This window comes from Kogia breviceps, chromosome 10, assembly GCF_026419965.1.
Source record: "Kogia breviceps isolate mKogBre1 chromosome 10, mKogBre1 haplotype 1, whole genome shotgun sequence".
NCBI classification, from domain to species: domain Eukaryota; kingdom Metazoa; phylum Chordata; class Mammalia; order Artiodactyla; family Physeteridae; genus Kogia; species Kogia breviceps.
Window position 1 is genome coordinate 91,111,852 of NC_081319.1, and position 24,749 is coordinate 91,136,600.

The window sequence follows — 24,749 nt, forward strand, 5'->3', positions numbered from 1 at the left end:
TGAAGTCTTCACAAGGGAAGCCAAAATCGTCTGAGGTGACTTTGATACAGTGCCACAAAGGATATGAAGAGGAAGCTGGGAGAAGCTGTGAATGGCTAAGTTCCATTAAGAGTTCTAATAAAAGAATAATGGAATTTCCCTTAACTGTGAATTTAAAAAAATGTTCGAAGTGGGCAAAATTTAGACAAGTCAGGCAAAACCTTTGATTTGTCGTAGCCTCTTGTTGTTGTTGTTGTTAAATGTTAACTTCAGCCACTGTTGCATTTATGTTTATTAAGCGGCGTCGTCTAAAAAAAAAAAAATGCAACTTCCCCATCAGAAATCTGGCCAATCTCATTCCTTCTGCTCTTGTACTACTTATCAGCCTGCACCTTCCGCCTGCGTTGTCAGACCCGCCTGGCTCGCTCAATCGCTTTCGAACAACTTGCCATATTCTGCAAAGTGACTGATGTAACTTGAAAAATGTAACTTGAAATGATAAAATTTTTAGTCTTGTATATCGCCGCGGTCACGTGAAATATAAACACCTCTTCTGACAAACTTCTGATGCTTAAGTCAACTGTTCACTATAGAAACACTAGAAGCTACTCAAATTCTTTCAACTTCTATGAACAACTGGCACCATTTTTTCCTCCTGAATCCAGACATTTCTGTATTCTCAAATGAGGAGAGTAGCTTTCACACTACTTATTTTGGCTGGTTAAAAAATCCCCACCACATGTCTCCTTGTAGATTCATAGATAAAGATTTAAGTTTATATTAGCATTTCAACTGTGCGCATGTTTTGTTTGCTTCTGAAATCACCTCGAATTGACAGATTTACTGGAACCTTATATGATATAGAAGTTTTGTGCAAGTCTCAGAATACTTTAATGTATTTCCCCCCCCATGAAGATGTGGTGCTGAGCATTTTCTTTAAAAAGTTATGTTGTTTTTTTTTTTTTTGAAAGAGAACTTATCTTTTACAAATATATGGTGAAATACTTATAAGTGAAGAGATGTTCGAGAATTCTTCAAATACAGGAAGTGGAGAGTGTGGGTATAAATGAAACAAGACTGGCCATGGGTCTATGAAGCTATGGGATGGGGACGCAGGGGTCATTTCACTACTCGGTCTTCTGTGTAGCAAAATTCTTGGGAGTGAAGGTTTCAGTTATGATTCTCAGCACTGCTTTTTGTTAGGATTTTTATTTAGAAACATAACTTTCTGTCAGAAGCAATGGAGAACCAACAGTTGGCAGATAATATTTCAACTGTCTCTACCAATTCCAAAGCCAGGTTTGTCTACTACACTGTTTGGAAAGAAAAAACCCACCAATCAAAAAACACCCCCAAATCTGTCTTTTCACAGTCTTTGAGATTTCAGTGATGATATGTAGCTAGATTTTAATATGCATAAAATAGAATTATTTTAGTTCAGAAATACAGATCTTCTCTTTTCTTTACAAGAGATAAAGAGTTAAAAAATTAAAACTGAAATATAAATGTAATTGGTAACTGTAGTTCAAAATCACTATATACTGGTGAAAAGTGTGCTACACGTTCAGAAGGACTTCTACTACCCGGGAACACTAATAACATTCTTCTCTTACCTTGTGATCATATGGATTGTAAGAATGAAATACTTGAGAAAGATCTTTTGTTCTTTGCTTTTTCTGTGGAAGAAAACACAAACATGTGAGTACGCTGGTGGCAAAAATATTCACATGTGTATCTGTATGTATGTATGTATGTATCTGCTTTACAACATTGTTTATTTGGAGGTTCCTCCTTTGTGCAAGCTGAGGGGCTACACTGTCAACCGGGGACAAATGGATATAACCAGAAACCAATGCCACTTGATGGCTATGTGGGTCACTGTCACAGACCAGTCAGGCAACCTCCTTCTAGAAGGTTCCATACATAATTAAAACTCGATTTATAATAAATGCATAATTCAGAGACTAAAATGAAGAAGAAACTATGAAAAGAAAGAAAAACATATTTAGGACACTTTCAATTTCACTGCAATACCAACTTCAGTTACTCTGAGTTAGGCACTAGCACACATCCATTTAAACAAGCAATATGCCTACTTCAGGCTTCCTGGTCACAGCCTGGGTCTGTCTGCTGGAGCCTGCAGCTGTGAGGCTATCTTTGCTCTGTCACTGCTATACAGTGACATGGATACGTATATATGGCACTGTTATATATATGGTGTCTCACACACAGTAGGCCCTCAATAAATATTTGCTAAACTAATGAATAAATGAATATGCCTGAGTTAGGCATGAAACTATTGTATCGGTAATGATGACACGTAAGTCTCACACACAGTTATGAACAGAGAGAAGCCTCCCTTCGCTTCCAACGATGTTGTCGTCATTAGAAGAAGCCGGGCTTCTCCACCTCCTGTTCCTCAGTGTCTGTGACAATGAAGAAGCGAGCGGTTCTCTTACGCGAGTCGACTATAAGAATCAGCTTGTTTACTAATCCGCTGTGATCTGTCCACTGCCCCCATAGCCACCATGAGCAATTCTGTGGATGGTTTCAGAGCTTCTGTGCATATATCTTCACACACAATTGATTACTATTACTTTCAAAGAAAAGGAATCATTCCGTATACACTGTTCTGAAATTTACTTTTTTCCTCTTCACAATTTATCCTTGCCAAACTTAAATGCTTATATATCCAGCTCTGCAATCCCTTAGACAGAGTTATGAAATCCAAAAACTTCTGAAATCTGAACTTTTTTCCTGAAATGAATTTCAGTTTATAAAGATAATGATAATCTTTGCACAAACATCTTTGCCAGCTTGAGTGTGTGTATTTTTTTTAAAAAAAGATAAATTATGGACGTCAGGTTGCAGGATCAAGTGGAATGCATGTTTATTACCTTGACAGAAACTGTCAAGCTGCCCCCCCACCCCGCCCCAAATACTAGACCAGTGTTGTCCTGTCATCAAGAGTGAAAGAGAAGAAGGGATTGTGGCTTAGGTTGGAAATTCTTAATCTCTCTTTTTCGTTTAAACGTGAGAACATTTAGAAAATAGATAAAGACATTTTAAAAACAGATACTGAACATCATCCCAGCTGCTGATTACAGAATTTATTTCTTGTATTTATTTTTTATACATCATAGAGTTAGTCCACTAGCACATCTTAAAATTCTGTCATGAGAGTGGCCTGTTTGTCCTTAATGCTGCCCCCATCTTGTTCCAGGCTCTGCTCTGATGTTGTTAATGCTTGCCTGGTAGCCATGTTTCCGAGGGAAGTGTTTCCTCCTTGAAACTCCAGCCCCCTCATGAGCACATCTGTCACACCTCCCCTGCGCCACAGGTCTAGGCAGATCCCTGGCATAGGTTCTATATGACCTTGGGCAGCTACCTGGCTCAGCAGTCAGAGCTGATGTGAATTAGGACCTTGTGTTAGAGTCATTTGTATACACTCACAGTTTTCCCGAAGATTAGTTCCCTACTTCAGAACTGTCTTTGGAGCCACAATGCCAGTTCGCAGTCCTTCCACTCACTTGGCCTGTTTCCACATTCCGACACCCAGTAACAGTCATCTCTCCCTGCAGCTCAGCTAAAATCCCTACCACCTCTGTCCAGCTCTGAGCTGTGCTTCTGACCACTGGGCTCGAAAGTAATCTAACCCTCCTTTTCTCTAGAGAGCAGAGATGTATCTCTAACAGTTTGGAAACAGTCTCCTGGCTCTGTGAGCCCTGGAATCTGTTCTGAACAGGTCACTTGCCCGCCAAAGTTTTCATTAGCTTATAATTTTCTCTTTCCTTTCCACACACCCACTTAGTTGGTTTAACAGTTCTTGGCTTATACTTCAATCAGAAGAAAAATGACGGATATTAACACTTCCTTTGGTAAGAGACAATATAAAACACTGGGGAAATTTTTTTTTAGAAAGGAAATTATGCTTGAGAAGATAAAACAGGCAGCATATCAGTATTCAACTTAGGAGGTGTCCCAAGGACCAATCAGTCCCTAAAATGGTTGAGCTACCAGCTTGAATTGGCGAGTGGATAAGGAATATTCAGAGGTTCTTTTCTGTGATCTTTTTATGTGGGTTTGGATTTTATATCTTTATTTTGATAGCTAAAATCTAAATATACCTTCTATTATTTTGGGAAGAAAGTAGGGTATAAATAAAAAGCAAATAACACTATTCAGACTAAGCCCCAAAAGAAGACAGTGAGGAAAGAATGCCCTTTTTTTCTGACAACAAATTTATTATATACAACTATGGTAAAGTCTTGGCTATGAATATTGAATGTTATATGTTACTAGTCCAGTTAACTGAACACCACTGCTATTTTTCCTGTGAGGTCAGAGTCATATAGCCCAGAACTGTATCTTCTGGGATCCAGAATAGGGATTGACAAATGATAGCCCCTGGCCCAATCCAGCCTACTGCCTGTTTTTGTAAATCAAATTGTATTGAAACACAGCCACTCTCATTTTCTTATGTATTATCGATGGCTGCTTTCACGCTACAAGAGCAGAAGTTGAGTGGTTGCAAGAGACCCTATAGTCCATAAATCCTAAAGTATTTACTATCCGGCCCTTTACGGAAGAATCAGCCATCTCTCACCTAGAATCTCTATCTCTGACCATGTCCACTTCTGGCAATAGTCCCTTGACCCCCAAACCAAATGAACAACTAACTGTCCAGTAAAATTCCTTGTTTCTTCTGCTCACTGAATGAACACAGCTCAAGAATCAACCCTAACGGATATCCTGACACATCAGGGAGATAACCATTAGCTGTGTTGCTGTCTTGTTTGTAGGATTTTGCCTTCTGAGCATTCTGTATTCAGACAGAGAATGTTACAAGTTGTTTTCTAGAGCATGTTGAGGTAGATGTAAGACTTTTAGAGCCTTCTGTATTCACAATGTAACTGCAGATGGCAGAAACTCTGAGAAGAGACCCTTGACTAAGTTCTAGCACTAAAGCCAAGGAGAAGGTTTCGTGTACGAGTAACTAAAGCATGGTCATTATTGCTAGTGAGCCAGTTCCTCATGTGCAGACAATGTTAACAATAGACCTGTTGAGCCTTGCTGTCAGCAGTTTTAACTGAAATGAAAAGCTGAGCCAAAAATGGAATAGTTAGGCAGTTTCCTATTGCATCATAGTGTGTGTCTAAATTACCTCTCACTTTTTCGCCTGTTAAAATAAACATCTCAGTCATGCAACCACCTGTTAATTCTCCAAGTATTCAAAAAGTAAACGTGTCAAACAAGTTGCGTGATGAACCTGGAACGAGGGTGGCCAAAGTACAATGAGTATGGCAAACATCTCCCCGAGAACAGTACGAGGTGTCTTCAAGTCCACCTCGTCATTAATCTCAAGGTCCTGGCCACAGAGATGAGAGGATGGTAAAAAGTAACTACATGCTGAGTTCTGCAGTCTCTGTGGGTTGCCGCTGGGTTTAAAAGATGAGGCAGTATGCAAATTTGGTAAAGTTTCTACATTTCTGACAAGCTGAACATCTGAAGATCTCTATCCTATAGGCATTTCCCGCCTATAGGAATTTTGAATTTCACTCTGCAAGGACAGAAAACACTGATGAACCCCTTTTATATCCATGTTTAAAATCCCTTTCAGACAAAACCAAACAGAATTAAAGGCCCCAAAGGAGGATTTTTAACAGTTCAGATTTCCAGATGATGTAATTATTTCAATTTTTATCAAAGGTAACAAAAGAGCTCGGATCTGAAAGACATTCCACATGTGATGAGAACCTGTATTTTGAACGTGAAGTTACACAATCAACTGAGTTTTAACAGTATCCACCAATTTAACTTCTCCTGGTTCCTCAAACGAATTCAGTGTTTAATGTGCCCATTCACTACTTGTAGATTAAAGTTTTCTCAAATAAAATAGTGTGATTATAAGGTAAAACTGTAATAACGCTATGAATGTCATTTCTACATATGGATTCTCAAAAATGATAAAACCTACAAGCTTTCAGAGAGTTCGATGTACTTAAGGTATATTATAATAAAATATAAATGTTTCAACAAATCCTCGTCATACTTTGTGGTAAGCAGACAAAAGAGCAAGTTTGAGTTTCAATGTACTGACTTCTGATTTCTGGTTCCGCACGTAAGGAACTTGGAAATTACTTGTGCTCACAAGTAATAAGCTGAAAAGACTGAAAAACCAGAAACTCAGGGAAACTACTGCCCTCCCCCGCCTGCCCCCCTCCACCCCCCTGCAACCAGAGAGACCAACAGGCAATCACTGGGAATGCAGCTTCCCAGGGTAGAGCGAATCCCTGTGGGAACCAGTGCCGGGGCAGGAAAACCGGAACTGTAATTGCTGGATTGTTGGAGGTCCGGTGCTAAGAACTCTAAGAGCTAAGGACTCCAGTGGGATTCAGTAGTAGGGGCCCTCACATGTTGTGAGATTTACTAGCAGAAGCTCAATGAGGTTCCCACAGTAAATATCAGAGAAAATCCCCTTGGGTTTCCAGCAGAAGGAAAGGGAAAAGGAACCATTTTGAAATACACCAGTGCTCTCTGTTTTTAACAAGGTCTGCCCTCAGGAGAAACTAGCTAATCAAAGCTGAACCTGCTGGGGTATTATTACCAGAGCCTAACTGACCTGGGGAATGGAATACCCAACTCCAGCCCACCTAAGAGGAGAGAAAAAACACCAAGAAGTACACAGTCCAGAGGCCTAGGCTAACTAAAAGACTGAGATGTAATCATAGGAATGTAGAATATTTCCCACCTCTCACATCTTGCCACATTACTAAAGGCAGTTCCTTTTAAGCAGTACATCACATCCGACTATCAATAAAAATCACAAGGTATGCCAAAGGCAAAAAACACCCACAATTTGAAGAGATAGAGCAAAAATCACAACCAGACATGACAGAAATGTTAGAATTATCAAAAACAATTCTGATTAATACACTAAGGGCTCTAATGGATAAAGCAGACAGCAAGAACAAATGGACAATGTAAGCAGAGAGATGGCAATCCTAAGAAAGAACCAAAAGAAATGTTAGAGATCAAAAATAATGTAACAGAAATGAAGAATGCCTTTATGGGTTTATTAATAGACTGAACATAGCTGAGGAAGGAATCTCTGAGCTAGAGGATGATATATCGCTAGAATCCTCAAAAACTACAAAGCAGAGAACAAAGAATGAAAGAAAAGAGAACAGAATATCCAAAGACTGTGGGATAACTAAAAAAGGTATGACATATGTGGTTATGGGACTACCAGGAGGAGAAGAAAGAGAGAAAAGAAAAGAAGAAATGTTTGAAACAAGAATGACTGAGAATTTCCCCAAACTAAGGTCAGACACCAAACCACAGATCCAGGAAGCTCAGTGAACACCAAGCAGGACACATGCCAAGAAAACTACACCGTGGCATATCATTTTCAAATTATAGTAAATCAAAGATAAAGAAAAAAATCCCGAAAGAAGCCAGAGGGGAAAAAAACACATTACCTATAGAGGAACAAAGGTAAGAGTTACATTTAATTTCTCCGAAGAAACCATGAAGGCAAGGAGAGAGTGGAGTGAAATATTTGAAGTGTTGAGAGAAAAAAAGAATTCACCAACCTAGAATTCTGTACCCTGCAAAATTACCTCTCAAAAATGAAGGAACAACGAAGACTTTTTCAGACAAAGAAAAACTGAGGAAATTTGCTGCCAGTAGACCTGCCTTGCAAGAAATGTTAAAAGGAGTTCCTTAGAGAAAAGGAAAATAATATATGTCAGAAATCTGAATCTACATAAAGAAAGCAAGAGCGCTGAGGAAGAAATAAGTGAAAGTGAAAGAATTTTTATTTTTCTTATTCTTAATTGATCTAATAGATAACAGATAAAATAATAATAGCAACAATGTATTTGATCATGTATGCTTAAGTATATGTGAAATACATTACAGCAATGATACAAGGGATGGGAGGAAGGGATTAGGATTATTTTGTTATTACAAGGTAGTCATACTACCTGTGAAGTTTTATCATCCTATGTAAAAGTGGATTTCTTTTACTTGGACTAGTTGTAAATGTATATTGCAAATTCTAGGGCAACCACTAAAATAAGTTGTTCTTTTTGTTTTTGTCTTTTTAAAGTATAAATGATATGCTAAGAAAGAGTTCCCTTTCTGGAAGAGAGCCTAAGAAGCGGTTAACTGATTAAGTGGCAAGTCGCAGCAGCGCAGTAAGAGTGAGAGGATGAGGAGCCAAGGAAACTCACCAACTGGACGATCAGGTTCTGAATAGCTGACCTTTGTGTCACGCAGGGGCAATGAAGACTAGAGGCAATGATGGTGCCGTGGGGACTAGGAGACTGTGGCTCTAAATACATTCCAAGAGGCTGGAGTCAAAATTCCAGGTAATGACGGCTAGGGATCAAGGACTGGCCAGTTACTACATGACAGGGAGAGGACGGGCATTCCACCTCAGGAACCGTATCCTGAGGCAAAAGGGTGGAAACAGCCAAGAGGTGCAAGATAATAACAAAGACTGAGAATCAAAAGGGTTGTTGGTGAAGAACTAGGAACTGGGAGAATCACAGCGCGGACTAAGGACTAAGCAAAAAGCAGTAACAGACACTGAAGTCAGGGATAAGAAATGAAGTAGCCAGGAAACCTTCAGAGGCAAGTGAAGGCCTTGACTCCCAAGGATGTGGTCTGAGGCTGAGGCAGGTCTGATGATTACCTCGGGATCTTCTATTATACTTCCTGCAGGGGCAGGCTCCCCTAGGCAGCGTGTGGGCAATGCGGGGCCCATTAAAGTCAGTCTGAAATGGGACAGCATTTGGTTGAAGAGGGAAAATAGTACAGTGTACTGGGGAGTCAGCTTTTGATAAAAGCAGAAAGAAAAGAACTGAGTCTATAGATAGATTGATGCCATTTATACTGTAAGAAAGTAGGTCGAGTATAGGAGTGCTGAGGCAGAGAAAAAAGACGTAGCTTTGTTGAATCAAAGAAATGGCTAAGTGATGAGAGCACACAATGCAAGAAATGTGACAAATGATCAAATCTGAGCTGCAGAAAGAGTTCTGTTATGCTGTTAGAGATGGAGCATGGGAGCAAGGCTAGAGGCCGAAGACTGTAAGAGGGTCCAGTGGTTCTGAAGAAAGGACACCATCCCAAAGGCAGCGAGGGGCAAGAGGACTAGGTGAGATGGGCGTGAGAAATAGCTAAGAGGCAGGACAGGCGGCACTTGGTTAGACAGGAGTACACGACAGGGGAGAGCAGAGGAAGACTCCAAGATTTCTGACGCAGACAGCTGAGGGGAGAGAGGTACCCCGCACTGAGATAAGGAATCTAGACTGACAAGCAGGTCTGAGTGGTGAGGTGCGGGGGGAGGGAGCTCAGTGTTGAATATAGTGACATTTGGAGAGTTAATCTGAAGGAAGTTAGACATAAGTGTATGGTGCTAAGAAGAGAGATGTGGTGCTAATTATTAGAAAAATGCAAAGCAAAACTACAATGAGGTGCCACCTTCACACCGGTCAGAATGGCCATCATTAAAAAGTCTACACATAACAAATGCTGGCGAGGGTGTGGAGAACAGGGAACCCTCCTGCACTGCTGGTGGGAACGTAAGTGGCTGTTAGTACAGCCACTATGGAGAACGGTATGGAGGTCCTTAAAAACTAAAAATAGAGTTGCCATATGATCCAGCAATCCCACTCCTGGGCATATATCCAGACAAAACTATAATTCAAAAAGATAACATGCACCTCTATGTTCATAGCAGCACTATTTACAATAACCAGGACATGGAAACCATCTAAATGTCCATCAACAGATGAATGAATAAGGAAGATGTGGTACATATATACAACGGAATATTACTCGGCCATAAAAAAACCCCAAAATAATGCCATTTGCAGCAATACAGATGGACCTAGAGTTTATCATACTAAGTGAAGAAGGTCAGAAAGAGAAAGACAAATACCATATAATATCACTTATATGTGGAATCTAAAATATGACAAAACGGAACGTATCTACAAAACAGAAACAGACTCGCAGACATAGAGTACAGACTTGTGGTTGCCAAGGGGGGGAGGGATGGACTTGAAGTTTGGGATCAGCAGATGCACAGTGTTATATGTAGGATGGATGAACAACAACGTCCTACTGTAGAGCACAGGCAACTATATTCAATATCCTGTATTAAACCATAATGGAAAAGAATATGTATATATATATGTACTGTATAACTGAATCACTTTGCTGTACAGCAGAAATTAACACACAATTATAAATCAATTATATTTCAATTAAGAAAAAAGAAGAGCAATTTGGGAGTCATGAGACTACTGGTGTAATTTAAAGCGGGAGAGGGGATATGATCGCATAGGGAATATAAGGACACAAGAAGATTAAGGTTAAAATCCAAGCAAATAATACCTCTCTGACTACTGGGCCGGGTATCTGCTTTGGATTTCATATGTAAAATGAAGGAGCTGGATTAGGCCAGTGGTTTTCAACCCTGGTTTCAGGTTAGAATCACTGGGGAGCCTCTAAAGTATATGCATGCTCTAGTCCTAATCCCTAGTGATGCTGATTTAATTGGCATGGTGGGACCTACACAAGTGTATTAGTTAAAAGTTCTTGAGTTTTCCAATGAGCAGCCAAAGTTGAGAACCACTAGCCAAGATGATCCCTAAGGTCTCTTCCAACTGTTAACGTCTATTCTCCTCTATCAGTTCCACACTGTCCTTCAGCTGTTGCCATCCTGGGTTGTGAATTCTATCAGGCATTCCCATTCTTAATCTCCATATTATGCCTATACCTTTGCCTTATTTCCTGACCTCTTCCTTTACTTAAAAATGGACTCTATGCAGGAATTCCTCTGGGGCACATTGAGGCTTTGGCTGCAGAGAACAGGTTGCCGTTACATATTTAGTTCCCTATGTGGTGAGGGCTTTTTAAAAATAAGTGGAGGGCTTCCCTGGTGGCGCAGTGGTTGAGAATCCGCCTGCCGATGTAGGAGACACGGGTTCGTGCCCTGGTCCGGGAAGATCCCACATGCCACGGAGCAACTAAGCCCGTGAGCCATGGCCGCTAGGCCTGTGCGTCTGGAGCCTGTGCTCCGCAACGGGAGAGGCCACAACAGTGAGAGGCCCGCATACCGCAAAAAAAAAAAAAAAAAAAAAATAAGTGGAAAGCTAATTTAATAAATCTGAACCTTTATTTTGTTATCAATGTATAAAACATCAGAGGCTTAATTAAAAGCACTTGACATTATCAGCGCTCAATCACAACCTCACTTTTATATCATAGGTTTTTGGCTGGTGTCCCTAAGATGATGAGAATCACTCAAGATCACTGAGAAGAAGGAAAAACAAGTGCCTGGAATTTAAACAGTCGACCCCCAAATTTAGAAATCAGGTTAAAAAGTCAGTGATGTGAAGTATGTTTGGTGATCAAAAATACCCCCAAATACTCAGGGAAACCCACAAACTTCAAAATATCATCTGCTTTTCCTTTATACGGTACATATATATAATACTTCTGTGTTCTATGAGAAACAACTCTACTGTGAGGATGGTAGGAAAAATAAAAATAAAGCTTTATTTTTTCACCTCTCCCTTTCCAGTAAGATCTGCAAGATAACGGAAATGACAATGAACGCTGCTGGCTGTAGTCCTAAATTTCCTTCTCTCCCTCCTGTTACAGCAAATTCAAGGAGAGTTAACATGTCCTTTAACATGTCTCCAATCTCCACAGTGGGGGGCCCAGTATAACCTCCATTCTTGGAAGACACTGAAACAGCAGACTTCTGAGAGGGGAAGTTAGAAAATAGGTAAGTGAATTTGTTCACCCGACTGTAATGGTGCTCAAATAAAATAACCAGGCCAACGTGGAAATGTACCACTGCTTTTAAAGCACAGCAAGGTCGGTGGGAAACTTTCCCCTAGCCTTACAGTTTCTAAAATAACCTCTCAGGGGAATAAAGGTGCAATAACCGGCCTCTTGCTTTCACAGTTGGGGAGGTGGAGGAGCAGTGGCGCCATTTATCCTGGCAGATCCTCAGCTAAGCAACAAATGCTGGAAGAAAATGCAAAGACGCGATTCGGCATGAATGCCGCGGTACCTGGTAAAATAAAATGTAAGTAGCCATATCTCCTTGTATCAAGCTCACCTTACTTTCTAAAGAGAACATTTGTTTGCAAGGAAAGGTCATTCTTTGAAAACAAAGGCATGGCTGGCATATAAGGAAGGAGACTTAACCAGTTTGTGGTGCTAGGTGTTGCCCAAACGAAAAGCCATTACGAGTCGTTGGAAAAGAAACAGTCTTTCAATGTAAAACAAATCCCTGCAAAAAGACAAAGTCAAAGGGGGCTCAGCACTACACACCACACACAATGGTTTCTTCCAAGTTCCTTCCTTTGTACAGTAACTTCTGGGCGCTCACAGGCAGCACGTGAGAACATGAGTTGTTATAAATATCAATTCAATCTCACTTATCTTCACTCTGCCCTTCCAATGAACCACAAAAGAGACTGAACTTGACCTCTTATCTGGATTACTGTAGTAATATTTTCTTTCCTGGACTACCTGAGTCCAATTTTCACCCTCTAAGTCAAGAACTGGCAAAATAGGGTCTGTGGGCCAAATACGACTTGCTGCTTAGTTTTGTACAGTCTGCAGTTTGTTTTTACATTTTCAAATGGCGGGGAAAAAAAAAATCCACAGAACAAGAATACTGGTTACCTGTGAAAATTATATGAAATCCGAATTTCCGTAAAGTTTTATTAGCACACGGCCACGCTCATTCATTCACATATTGCGTGTGGCTGCTTTTGTGGACAATGGCGGCCTGGGATGGCTCCAACAGAAACCCTAGGGCCCATAAAGCCAAAAATACTTACTCTCTGGCCCTTGACAGAAAGAGCCTGCCAAGCCCTGCTTTAAATCATTGGCGTGCAATGCTGACTGCACACTGGAATCACTGGGGGATTTAAAGAAGACTGATGTCTGGGTGAGACTCTGATTTAATTGATCTGGGGTGCAGCTTGGGATTTGGAATTTTAAAAATCTTTGCAGGTGAGGCTGACGTGAAGCCAGGGTTTAGAACCAATGCTTAACCCAACTCTGTCCTAAGGCCAGAGTGAGTTTTCTAACGCATGGTCGCCTGCTGTCACTCTCCTCTTTAAAAATCTGCAAGGGCTCCCGTGCTCAGAGAATCAAGCTTCAAGCGCTGCATTAGGGCTTTGGCCCCCTTTCCCCACTAACGCCAAAGACAGTGTCTTGTTCCTGGCTGACCCCACATTTTCTTGAGTTCACATCTTGCTAATGCTATTTCCTTGGCCTGGCACGCCTTCCCTACCATCTCCATGTATTAAATTCATTCTGAAAAGCCCAGTTCAGAGATCCTGTCCTTCTTGCTGGATCCCCCCCAAACAGAAAGAACCTTTTAAATTACGTGCCTCCACAGTTCGCTTCACCACTCTCCCTGCGTGTCACTGCCTCCTTGGGGGCGGAAGCCATGTCCTGGTTGTCTGGGTAGCATCTCTTCCCTCCACAAGGCTTTATTAAAGTGCCTTGCATGTGGGAGCTGCTCAATAAATGCTGCCACCCCCTTCATCCCACAACATTTTGGTTTAATCTTCATTGAGCCACCCAAGTCACCTTTTCCCTCCAGGCTCTCTATTTGTGAATATAACACTCAACTTGTATAACCTCAGCTTCCTCATCTTCCTTTGTCCTCGTTCTCCCTACAGACTCCTGCTCCCCCTACCTTAGATGACTCTAATCACTTGCCCCCTGAGTAATTTGGTACCTCTGTGGACTGAGGCCACCTCAGCATTCCTTGGTTATTCCTCTGTGAGGAGAGAGCTGCTATTCTGATTCCTCATAAGAGCCTCCCACCAGTTTTTCTGTCTTAATTCTCACCCTCTATATCTAATATACATTCTCTGAGCTTTAAAAATTAGCTATCAAATCCCTGTGTTCACAGCAGCACTATTTATAATAGCCAAGACATGGAAGCAACCTAAATGTCCATCCATAGAGGAATGGATAAAGAAGAGGTGGTACATTTATACAATGGAATACTACTCAGCCATAAAAATCGAAATAATGCCATTTGCAGCAACATGCATGGACCTAGAGTTTATCGTACTAAGCAAAGTGAGTCAGAAAGAAAAAGACAAATACCATTATGCTATCACCTATATGTGGAATCCAAAATATGACACAGGGACTTCCCTGGCACTCCAGGGGTTAAGAGTCCGTGCTTCCAATGCAGGGGGTGCAGGTTCGATCCCTGGCTGGGGAACTAAGATTCCCACATGCCATGTGGCCAAAAAATACTACTACTACTACTACTAAATAAATAAATAAATAAATAAATAAAATATGACACAAATGAACTTATCTATGAAACAGACTCACAGACAGAGAACAGATTTGTGGTTGCCAAGGTGGTGGGGTAGGGATGGATTGGGAGTTTGGGGTTAGCAAATGCAAACTATTATACGTAGAATGGACGGACAACAAGGTCCTACTGTATAGCACAGGGAACTATATTCAGTATCCTGTGATAAATCATAATGGAAAAGAATATTGAAAAGAATGTATATATAACTGAATCACTTCGCTGTACAGCAGAAATTAACACAAAATTGCAAGTCAGCTACACTCCAATAAAATAAATTTTAAAAAAACCTTCAGGTTTAATAGTATCACTTATTCATTCACCTGATGCACTGACTGTGTGCCCATCCTGCTGCAGGGGCCATACTAAGCACTGGTGAGATAGACAGCAAGTCAGATGAGGCCACTGGACTCAACAGAACTTATAAACTAGTGGGAGAAATAATTACCACACTTAACCACAATCAGGAACACAGTAAACAAATGTTTGCTAAATGAATCGCAAAAATTCTGGGTATTAACATTGGGTGTAACACTGCTTATTAAGTGGCTGTGCTAATGAATGACCTGTTTATGGTTTGGACACAGATTACTAAGTCAAATGCAAATTTATTTTATGTTGGATAGAATTATAACTATAAATGGTACTTTAAGATGATAATCGTAAAAACTCCAGAATTTGAAACTTATTTCCACGGGATTCCGCTTTTGGGTCAACTTATATATGCACAACTTTTTTTTGTTAGCATGTCTGCATTCTCATAAACGCTTGCTCCTTTCTCTGACAAGTTATATACAGGATAGGGGAATGACAACACCAGTATCTTTGGCCAGGTGGAAAAATATTAGGAAAGGACAAAATCAACAGCTGTTAAGTCATGGGTTACTCTTACCTTGAAAATAAATAGGTAAATAAAACAACCAATAACAGTTCAGAATATAGTCAGATAACTGATTTGCTATCCATGTATTTGATCCTAGCTTTTATAACATACCCCAAACACCTGATTGTGCAAGAATAAATATTACCTCCCCACCGAGGTCCTCCATCTCCCCCACCCTGTCCCTGTGGTTAATTTGAAGCTAAGCAGTTTGACAAAGGAAAGAAAACTGGGTTTAATCTAATTCCTGTAAAATCTGTTTGCACACAATTTTAGAATTTCTAGACCAATCGTACATATAAACATTACCAATGCATGAGAGGTTTCCCTGTTATTTCTAAAATTTAAAAAACTCCTTTAACATGTGACAACTATTCTCATCGCGGTATTTTAGAATTAACCAGTTACAGTGTTAAAACGCTCTCGAAGTCGGGCTCATCACCACAACCCAGCAAAACAGTGGAGGGAACAGATCTGATGCCATCTATGCGCTACACCGCCTTTATTTTTATCTTCAAAGGTTTACTATGCTATAAACTACTTGAAATTAGGGAGAGGGCAGGGACAAATAATGGTTTTATTTAACTTTTTTCTACTTATTACTGTTACAGTGTCTGATGCCTGTAAATTGTTTTAGTAAGGACAAATTATATAATTGAAAAAAAGTAAAAATAGGAAGTCATATTAGAGATGTAACTCTGAGAGAGTAATATTTTGCAAGTGGATAAAATAAATGCGGAGTGGGTTTTTCTAATTAGTGCCCTGGAGTCCTATGTCTTTCTGTATTGTCATTAAATACTTTCCTTCCTTTTATTTACAGAGAGATGGTAACACGCTTTTACTAAATCTAACAGTCAATGAGCCTGGAAACCAACATCGTGAAATACATAGGGTCGTACGGTCTGGATCTGCACAAACTCTATTAACGCTCAGAGCCTCATCCTGGCTTCCAGAGGCTAATCCACATCGCACCCGAGGGGAAAAACGATGAAAAAAAGAATGGAGGAAACTAAATTTCTCTGACCCACAGATAAGCTGCTCTACAGTTCTAAAAACTGATCAAAACCAATGCATCTCTTTCATGACCCCAAATAACCTCTGGTATCACCCCATTGGAAGAGAAGCTTGAAAATTGTTCTGTGCCAGTTATTGCTGAATCGCTAGATAAGCCCACAACTCGTTTCTATTATGATTCCACAACTGGGACCTGGAAGGTCAGACATGACAATGTAGGTTTGATAACGCTCCTACTTTCTACATCTAATTTAGCACCTACTGTAAAAAAATCACTTCTATCAGCAACTCGACCATCACCGATATCTCTCTCTGCCCCATCACATCAATAATAAGAGTGTAAAATTCATTTCAGGGGTGGCTGGGCTTTTTGACCTATTTTCTCCTCCAGTACTACGTCAAAAATAGACTTATTTTTGTTCCATGTATTAAACATACACATTTTCTTTTTTATCTTTGGCCTTTATGACAGAGGGTCTTTATTTGATAACCAGAAGACAATTTAATATACAGGCTCAATCTTCTCCATTCTCTCATCCTCATGTCACTTCAGAAATCAGTCGATTTTTTTTTTTTTTTTTTTTTTATGTTGTAGAGCAAGGTTACTAGGCAAACAGACAGTGGGTGAGAGTTTCTGAGGCCGGCTCTAAGCCCAGCAATATTTTCAGCCACTGGCAAGGACGGTGCAGGGTGGGTGGGCGGTAGAGGCCTGGGAAATTAGAAAAAGGGCAAGACAGGAGGAACATAAAGTGGCTGAGGTTTGCCCTGTGCCCATTCCAACACTTCAGACAGCTCTGGTGAAACGTAATTCATGTTACATAATAGCTTTCTGAGAAATTAATCTATGTTCACACAAGCAGGAAAAAATACCCAGAGAGGGTAGGCTGCTGTACCAAACGACAGGCCTGATCATTTTTTTTTTTTTTTTTTTTTTTTTTTTTTCTGTATGCGGGCCTCTCACTGCTGTGGCCTCTCCCGTTGCGGAGCACAGGCTCCGGACGCGCAGGCCCAGCGGCCATGGCTCACGGGCTTAGTTGCTCCGCGGCATGTGGGATCTTCCCGGACCAGGGCACGAACCCGTGACCCCTGCATCGGCAGGCGGATTCTCAACCACTGCGCCACCAGGGAAGCCCAGGCCTGATCATTTTAAGTAATGAGAAAATGGGTAGAACACGATGCTTGATGCTTCTACCGGGTCCCGGATCCCAGACCTCCTTGGAGGCGGTAGGATTGTTATCCCATCAGCCAGGCTCTCTATCCTTAGGAGGCCTCGGCCCACCGCCTGAGGCATATCCTCAGGGCTCAGAGTAGGCCCTCCTTCTCAGCCTTGGGATAAGGCTCTCGTGTCCCTATCAATTTCTCATCTCTTGCCTCTCTTTCTTTCTCTCTCCAAAGAGGAAGAGCTAAGAAGTGAGAAGACCCTGACATTCACTTATTGTGACTATTGTATGCTTTCTGCTTTTTCACTGAGAGATGATCCTAAGGTGGAAAAAAAAAAAAAAAAAAAAAGCCTGTAGGTTTAAACATACATGAATGTTTACAATGAAAAAGGACAAAAGTATCTTAGAAAAAGCTCAATAAACTACCTATGATGATTTTAAAGGAGTTATGCTTAAAGTACCTTTAATCAAAGTCCAAGCTCTTTTTGTGACATTTATATAGTGCTTTATATTTTCAGAGTGTTCATAACTATAGTTCAAAGATAAGCATTCATCCATTCACTCAAAGATTTACTGAACACTCCATGCATTTTAACAGCAATTAGCCACCTTCCCTTCACCCTGTGACTGGATATACTGGCTTCCTCTATCACCAAGAACAAATGACCATAAACTTCATTATTTTTAAAAAAATTCCAGAGCAATGTCGGAAGTGCTTTATGAACGTATTAGTTGTAGAGGGATGCTATATGTTCTTCATAGTTCTTTTTCTCTTCCAATGCCAGCATCTTCCTAGCTCTTTATACTCATGTGCACCTCAACAAGTTTCTAGGTTGGAGAGTTCGCCCTGATGTAATCTCTTTTTTTTTTTTTTTTTTTTTTTTTTGCGGTATGCGGGCCTCTCACTGTTGTGGCCTCTCCCGTTGCGGAGCACAGGCTCCGGACGCACAGGCCTAGCGGCCATGGCTCACGGGCTTAGTTGCTCCGCGGCATGTGGGATCCTCCCGGACCAGGGCACGAACCCGTGTCTCCTGCATCGGCAGGCGGATTCTCAACCACTGCGCCACCAGGGAAGCCCTGTAATCTCTTTTTTGTGTATGTTGTTTGGTTCTAGCAACTCTCTTAATCCTAACCTCCCCGAGACATTTGCTTATCTTTTCAGTTGTTTTCCAAAATCACTTACACACAAATACAATCTAAAAGAGTCAACCTCAACAGTTTCCCAGCTGCCCTTTCCTATTTTTGCTTCCTTAGAAGTAACTACTTTTCAACTCTTTTAAGTTTATCCTTTCTTTTATCATATTGCTAAATAACATATCTTTATTGCTACTGTTAATTTTTTAGTATTAAATACTATGTATTGATTTCTCACTATGGAAGATGAGCTTTCATACCTTCCCCTGCCCAAACCATTTACTTGTATATTTCCTACCCCCACTTCCTGATATGATGACTTCACACACATGCCATTCAGAATTCATCTATGTAACAACTATGATCATATTTCCTTTCATGTATATTTTGTTTTCTCTGGAGTTTTAAAGAAAAGGTCATTTTTCTCATTTGCCTAATTTTCTATGCGTTTATTGCTAAGTCAGTCCCCAATTCCCTTCCACTTATCTAAGTCACTCTTCAAGAAGTTCATTCACACTGTCCTTTTCATACTCTATCCTTTTCGTCTTCTTCAAGTCTTTCCCTCAGACTAAATATTTAGTCTGGTTTCTCTCCGACTCTGATTCATGGCTCTCTCTTTTACCATCTTCCTGGAGATTTTGCTTGCCTCTCAGCTGTGTTGAGTTGTTTGTTCCTTTATCTTATATCTTTTCTCAGCATACTCTCTTGTTTTGATGATGCCCCCAAATTTTCTAAAAGCCTCTTGAAAAATAGCTATCTTAGAACCTGATTGATGCTTTGGTGAGATATTAAATTCTAGGATGGGAAGCATTTTTCTTCAGAATTGAGAAGGCATCATTCATTTGTTTTCTGGGTGCCACTAAGAAGTCTGAAGCCATTCTGACTCTGAATCCTTTGAATTTGACTTGGATTTTCTCTCTTGTCTTAGTGTAGTCTATTTTTCATACATATTGCTGGGCCCAAGGTGATGGCTTTCCATCTGGCAATTCATGTCCTACAGTCATAGGAAATATCCTTGACTTATTTCATTGACAATTCCTTCCTTCTCTGTCCACTTATTTTGGAATTCCTATTATTTGAATGTTGGACCCTTCTGGATTGGTCCTCTAATTTTCCTTTTATTCCCCTACTATTTTCTATCTTGCGTCCTTTTGTTCTACTTTCTGGAGGTTTCTTCTATTTTATCTTCTAATTCTACTGAATTTTTAATTTTGCTACCATGCTTTTAATTTCTAAGAATATTTCTTGCTCTCTAAATCTTTATTTTTGGCATCCTGATCTTGTTTCAGGAATATAATACCTTCTCTCATTTCTCTGAGAATAGCAAGGATTTTTAAAAAAGTTTTATTCTCCCTGCATAGTCCTGTGTCTTTTTTTTTTCCCTTTTCTTTCTCTCATCCCACTTCTGTGTGTTTGCTTTGGCCCTATTCTTCATGTCAGTTAATGGCTTTCCTCAGCTGTCTGGTAATCTTTGATTGCCTATTCAAGTTTAAGGGTAAAGTACTATAATGAACTGAACTGTGTCTCTCCCCAAATTCATACGACAAAGCCCTACCTCTCAATGTGACAGCATATGGAGCTAGGACCTTTAAGGAAGTAATTAACGGTAATAAGGTCATAAGGACAGGACCTTAATCCAATAGGACTATGAGAAGAAGAGATAGAAAACCCTCTCTCTGTGCACTCAGAGGGAAAAGAACATGTTTGGACCCAGCGAGAAGGTGGCCGTCTACAAGCTAGGGAGAGAGGTCTTACCAGAAACCAACCCTGCCAGCACCTTGATCTTGGATTTCCAGACTCCAGAACTGTGAGAAATAAATTTCTGTTGTTTAAAGCCACCCTGTCACGACAGTCCTAGAAGAGTAATACAGGGACTAAAAAGCTGACTGAAATTTCTGAGCCTATGCCTGGGCTTGTCAATGTCTTACTATAGGATGATCTGGCTAGACTGTTTAATTCTGGAACTTCTGATGTCAACATCTTTTAAGTCTTGGACTGGTCAGGTTTCCTGAAGAAACTCTTCCAAACTCTTGCTGGGAAGGTAGAGGCATGTATGACTGCCAGCATTCTATCTGCTAAATGAACAAAGAGACATGTGACGTCCATATACTGACAGAATCTTCTTTACCCTCAACTGTGCCCCGTGGCCACCAGTCCAGAGACCTTGCATCTTCCTGTGATGGTTAATTTTATGTGTCAACTTGACTAGGCCATGGGGTGCCCTGATATTTGGCTAACATTATTCTGGGTGTGTCTGTAGAGTTTTCTGGATGAGACTGACATTTGAATTGGTAGACTGAGTAAGGCAGATTTGTTCCCTTTAATGTGGGTGAGCTTTATCCAATCACTTGAAGACCAAATAGAACAAAAAGCCTAAGTAAGGGGGAACTCTTCCTGCCTGAATGGATGGCCTGGGACATGGGTCTTTCCTAGTCTCTGGACTTGAAAGACATTGGTCTTTCTTAGCCTCTGGACTTGAACTTTTTTTTTTTTTTTTTTTTTTTGTGGTACGTGGGCCTCTCACTGTCGTGGCCTCTCCCGTTGAGGAGCACAGGCTCCGGACGCACAGGCTCAGCGGCCATGGCTCACGGGCCCAGCCGCTCCACGGCATGCGGGATCTTCCCAGACTGGGGCACGAACCCGTGTCCCCTGCATCAGCAGGCGGATTCTCAACCACTGCGCCACCAGGGAAGCCCAAGGTATGGGAATTTTAGAACATTCATCTCACCACCTACTGACCTCATAAAGAAGGCCAATTTATCCTTTTCTTGTTTCATTATTTTAAAAAATCAAGGAAAGTTAATGCTATAATTTTAATTTCCAGAAGCACAATATATTGTAAGACTGCACAGTGTGTGATTCAGGATCCACAATGTAGAAGGTATTATTTAACACGCTTTATATCAATAATTTTCAAGACTCTTAGTAACACAACTTCAGTTGCCAAAAAAAAAACCAGTATCGGAGAGCCTAACATTAATGACAGAAATTAGTAAATGATGAAGGTATATAGTTCCGAACTTTTAGACAAGTTATATTCTGTAACTTTGTTTTTAAGTTGTTTGTTTGGAATCGGGTGGTACTTTTTTCATTATAAATTATGATTACATTCTGACAGAACTCCCATACCCCCCAAACCCAAAACAATAACAACACAAAACATCTAACCAATTATTTAACCTGTAGATCATGTGCATTGTTTCAGTTACATTTCAATGTTATTTATAAACTGCTTCTATGAATTATTTTCCAGTTTCAGGTCATATTGTACAAATCTTATAATGGTCTCTTTTTCATTCTGTTTCAGATCTCTGTAAGCCCAGATTCTAGAAGTGCTGTACTATCTTTGTTCTTGACCTGTTTTTCTCTGCTAGGTTTTATATGAAGCATGTTCACTAACCAGATGTTCAAGTATGTTTTTCTCATGAAGGAACCTGTTTATCAAAGTTAGTGTCTTTATGCAGCTTCTGCAGCAATTATGTGGTCTACATTTAATCTTTCATTCCGTTCAACAATCATTCATTGTTGGTGCCTGCCATCTATGAGGAAATGTCCTGCTGTGGACAGGAAGTAAACTGAGACAGGAGTAAGCCAGTCACGTGACACAAATCACTGTGTACATTGGTCCTTATTATGGATGGCTTCAGGATATCTATATACTCCAAAAACATTGACCTTTTTGGGAAAACTGGCTTTTTTCAGGGAAGTATGCATATGTATATACATATATGCATTACATGTGTGTAGTAAATATTATATATACGTGTATATATATGTGTGTGTGTGTGTGTGTGTATCATCAGATTCTCAAAAAATGTTAAAAACCACTGACCTAGACTTAGAGATAGATAAAATCTCCTATAAACTACTCATTTGATGTCCATGGAAGCCAATATTCTTGACATGTTTGATGTTCTGAGAGGACCAGCTGAGCACCAGATGGGAGGCGGTGGAAGACAGTAACACAGGGAGTGGTGTCCTAGCCCGTTCACGCCACTGGGCAAATCAAAAGACAGGAAGTGACGCAGGCGCTCCCTCTTTTTTTTTTTTTTTTTTTTTTGGCGGTACGCGGGCCCCTCACTGTTGTAGCCTCTCCCGTTGCGGAGCACAGGCTCCGGGCGCGCAGGCTCAGCGGCCGTGGCTCACGGGCCCAGCCGCTCCGCGGCATGTGGGATCCTCCCGGACCGGGGCACGAACCCGCGTCTCCAGCATCGGCAGGCGGACTCTCAACCGCTGCGCCACCAGGGAAGCCCAGGCGCTCCCTCTTTAAGAGGCAGTTCAAAGCAGATCCTTTGGGAGTCTGAAGGCTCCTTCCAGGTGGCTTCTCACAGCTTTAGTTATAACCCACATACAGTCCCTCTCCCTTGGTAGAGTTCTGATAAAGAACAGTTTTCCTCATCTCATCCTACTTCCAATGACGTCTGGCATCACTTGCTCAGTCTTTGATAGACCGAGCACATAATTTGCCCACAGTTTCATGCTGTTTATGCTACTCATTGTTTTGTTAGGTTTAAGTGCTGAAGAGAAAGGATCCACAAGACCTATGGAAGGATAAGTGGGCAGATGTGGTCAAGTTAAGTAACACCTTACTAATTCATAAGCAAGAGAGTCAGTAGGTCACAGAGATTCAGGATACCATCCTAATCGGTGATAGACACATAAATCTTTCCTGAAAAATATTTGTTTAGGACAATGACATCTCGATCTAGTAAGATAGTTAAGAATTAAAAATGAGAGACTATGATATTTTTTAACCTTTGCGAACGTCCTCCAAGTTTTCATTCTGTTTTTCTGTTTTCAACAGACATCAGCAAAAAAGTCAAAGTGAAAAAGGAGTTTGGGCATAGCGGTGAAGGGTTTAAACCCTGGGTCTTATCTGAAGCTGGTCTGGGGGTGAAAGAAAACATGGCAACTGCTGGGAAGGCAAAGGGATTCAATGCCAGATTCCGACCCTGAACACTTACAGACACGCCTTACAATAGCTAGAGCAGCACTGCGGTCTGCCTATGGCCACTGTCCATTCACCCATTTGGGCCCTATTACCTATTCCACGGATGAAACACTGGGTAAATAATTTTACCATGTGAAGCCTCAGAGCACAGATTCCTACATCTTCAAGGTTGTCACGCTGGTTAAAGCATTTTGCCTTTAAATGAGTAAAAATTTGGCTCTACAATTCTATACATTTAAAATAGAAATTGAGAATTCTGTATTTTAATTAAGTCAGAGCTTTATTTTAGGCACTGCTTTTCTTTCTCCCTTGCCACTATAATTTATTATTGATAGCACGGCTAGGAAGCAGAGTACAGAGCCAGAATGCCTGGTGTTAAATCCTAACTCCACCACTTTCTGTGTGACTTTGAGTGAGTTACTTATACTCTTTGTGCCTCAGTTTCCTCAAATGTAAAATGGGGACAAGAACAGTCGCTACCCAGGGCTGTCGTGAAGATTACATGCATCGATACACATAAAGCATCAAAAATCTGCTTGGTACATGGTGAACATTACACAAGGTGTAAGCTGCCAGCATCCTCTAGCTTACAAGCCATAGAGATTCATCCTGTACAGTCTCTCTTGTTCATTCTTTTCTGTCTACTCTTAAATTCACCACCAACACTTAGACCTCTGTCGCCTCATGGCAACACTACTTCCTTACCCTCTCAATTCCTGCCTGCAGCTTTTCTCCACTTGGATGCATCCTGCATATTCTTCCTAATTTCATCTTCCTACAATACTGCTGAAATTGCATCACTCCTCTGCTTGAAAACATCCAAACGGCAGATGTTGCCTACTAAGTACAGATGATGTACTTCTTTTTTTTTTTCTGGCCACTCTGTGCAGCTTGCAGGATCTAAGTTCCCCAACCAGGGATCGGACCTGGGCCATGGCAGTGAAAGTGCCGAGTCCTATCCACTGGACCGCCAGGGAAGTCCCAAATGATGTACTTCCGATGGCTCAGCTTGTGATCGTTATCTAGGTTCCCAGGGGCTAAAGTTGTGAGTCTGGGTGTGATTACAGAGTCAGAATTCCCTTGACTGGCCCCAATCCATCTTCTAAAAGGTCCTTCTCTTGATTTACTATAAACCCTTCATTTTAGAAGAACTACACTCATCTAAACTCATCATTTTCTAGAAACATCTCATCCCTTACTTCTAATATCTTTCATATAGTAAAAACCTCAGCTTAAAAGTTTCTGACA

The 24,749-nt window shown here is 40.8% G+C and overlaps 1 protein-coding gene across 25 annotated transcripts in view; it reads right to left on the minus strand.

Annotated features, from left to right (window-relative positions):
- The window catches only part of CDKAL1 (CDK5 regulatory subunit associated protein 1 like 1), a 657,591-nt gene that overhangs the window by 135,140 nt on the left and 497,702 nt on the right, over positions 1-24,749 (minus strand). For 20 of the 25 annotated variants that reach the window (XM_059077869.2, XM_067006689.1, XM_059077873.2 and 17 more), the window contains one exon: positions 1,593-1,655. The exons of the other annotated variants lie outside the window; for them this stretch is intronic. In XM_059077869.2, coding sequence (XP_058933852.1) covers positions 1,593-1,655 — 63 coding nt within the window. The remainder of the gene's footprint in view (positions 1-1,592; positions 1,656-24,749) is intronic. 25 annotated transcript variants of the gene reach the window in all.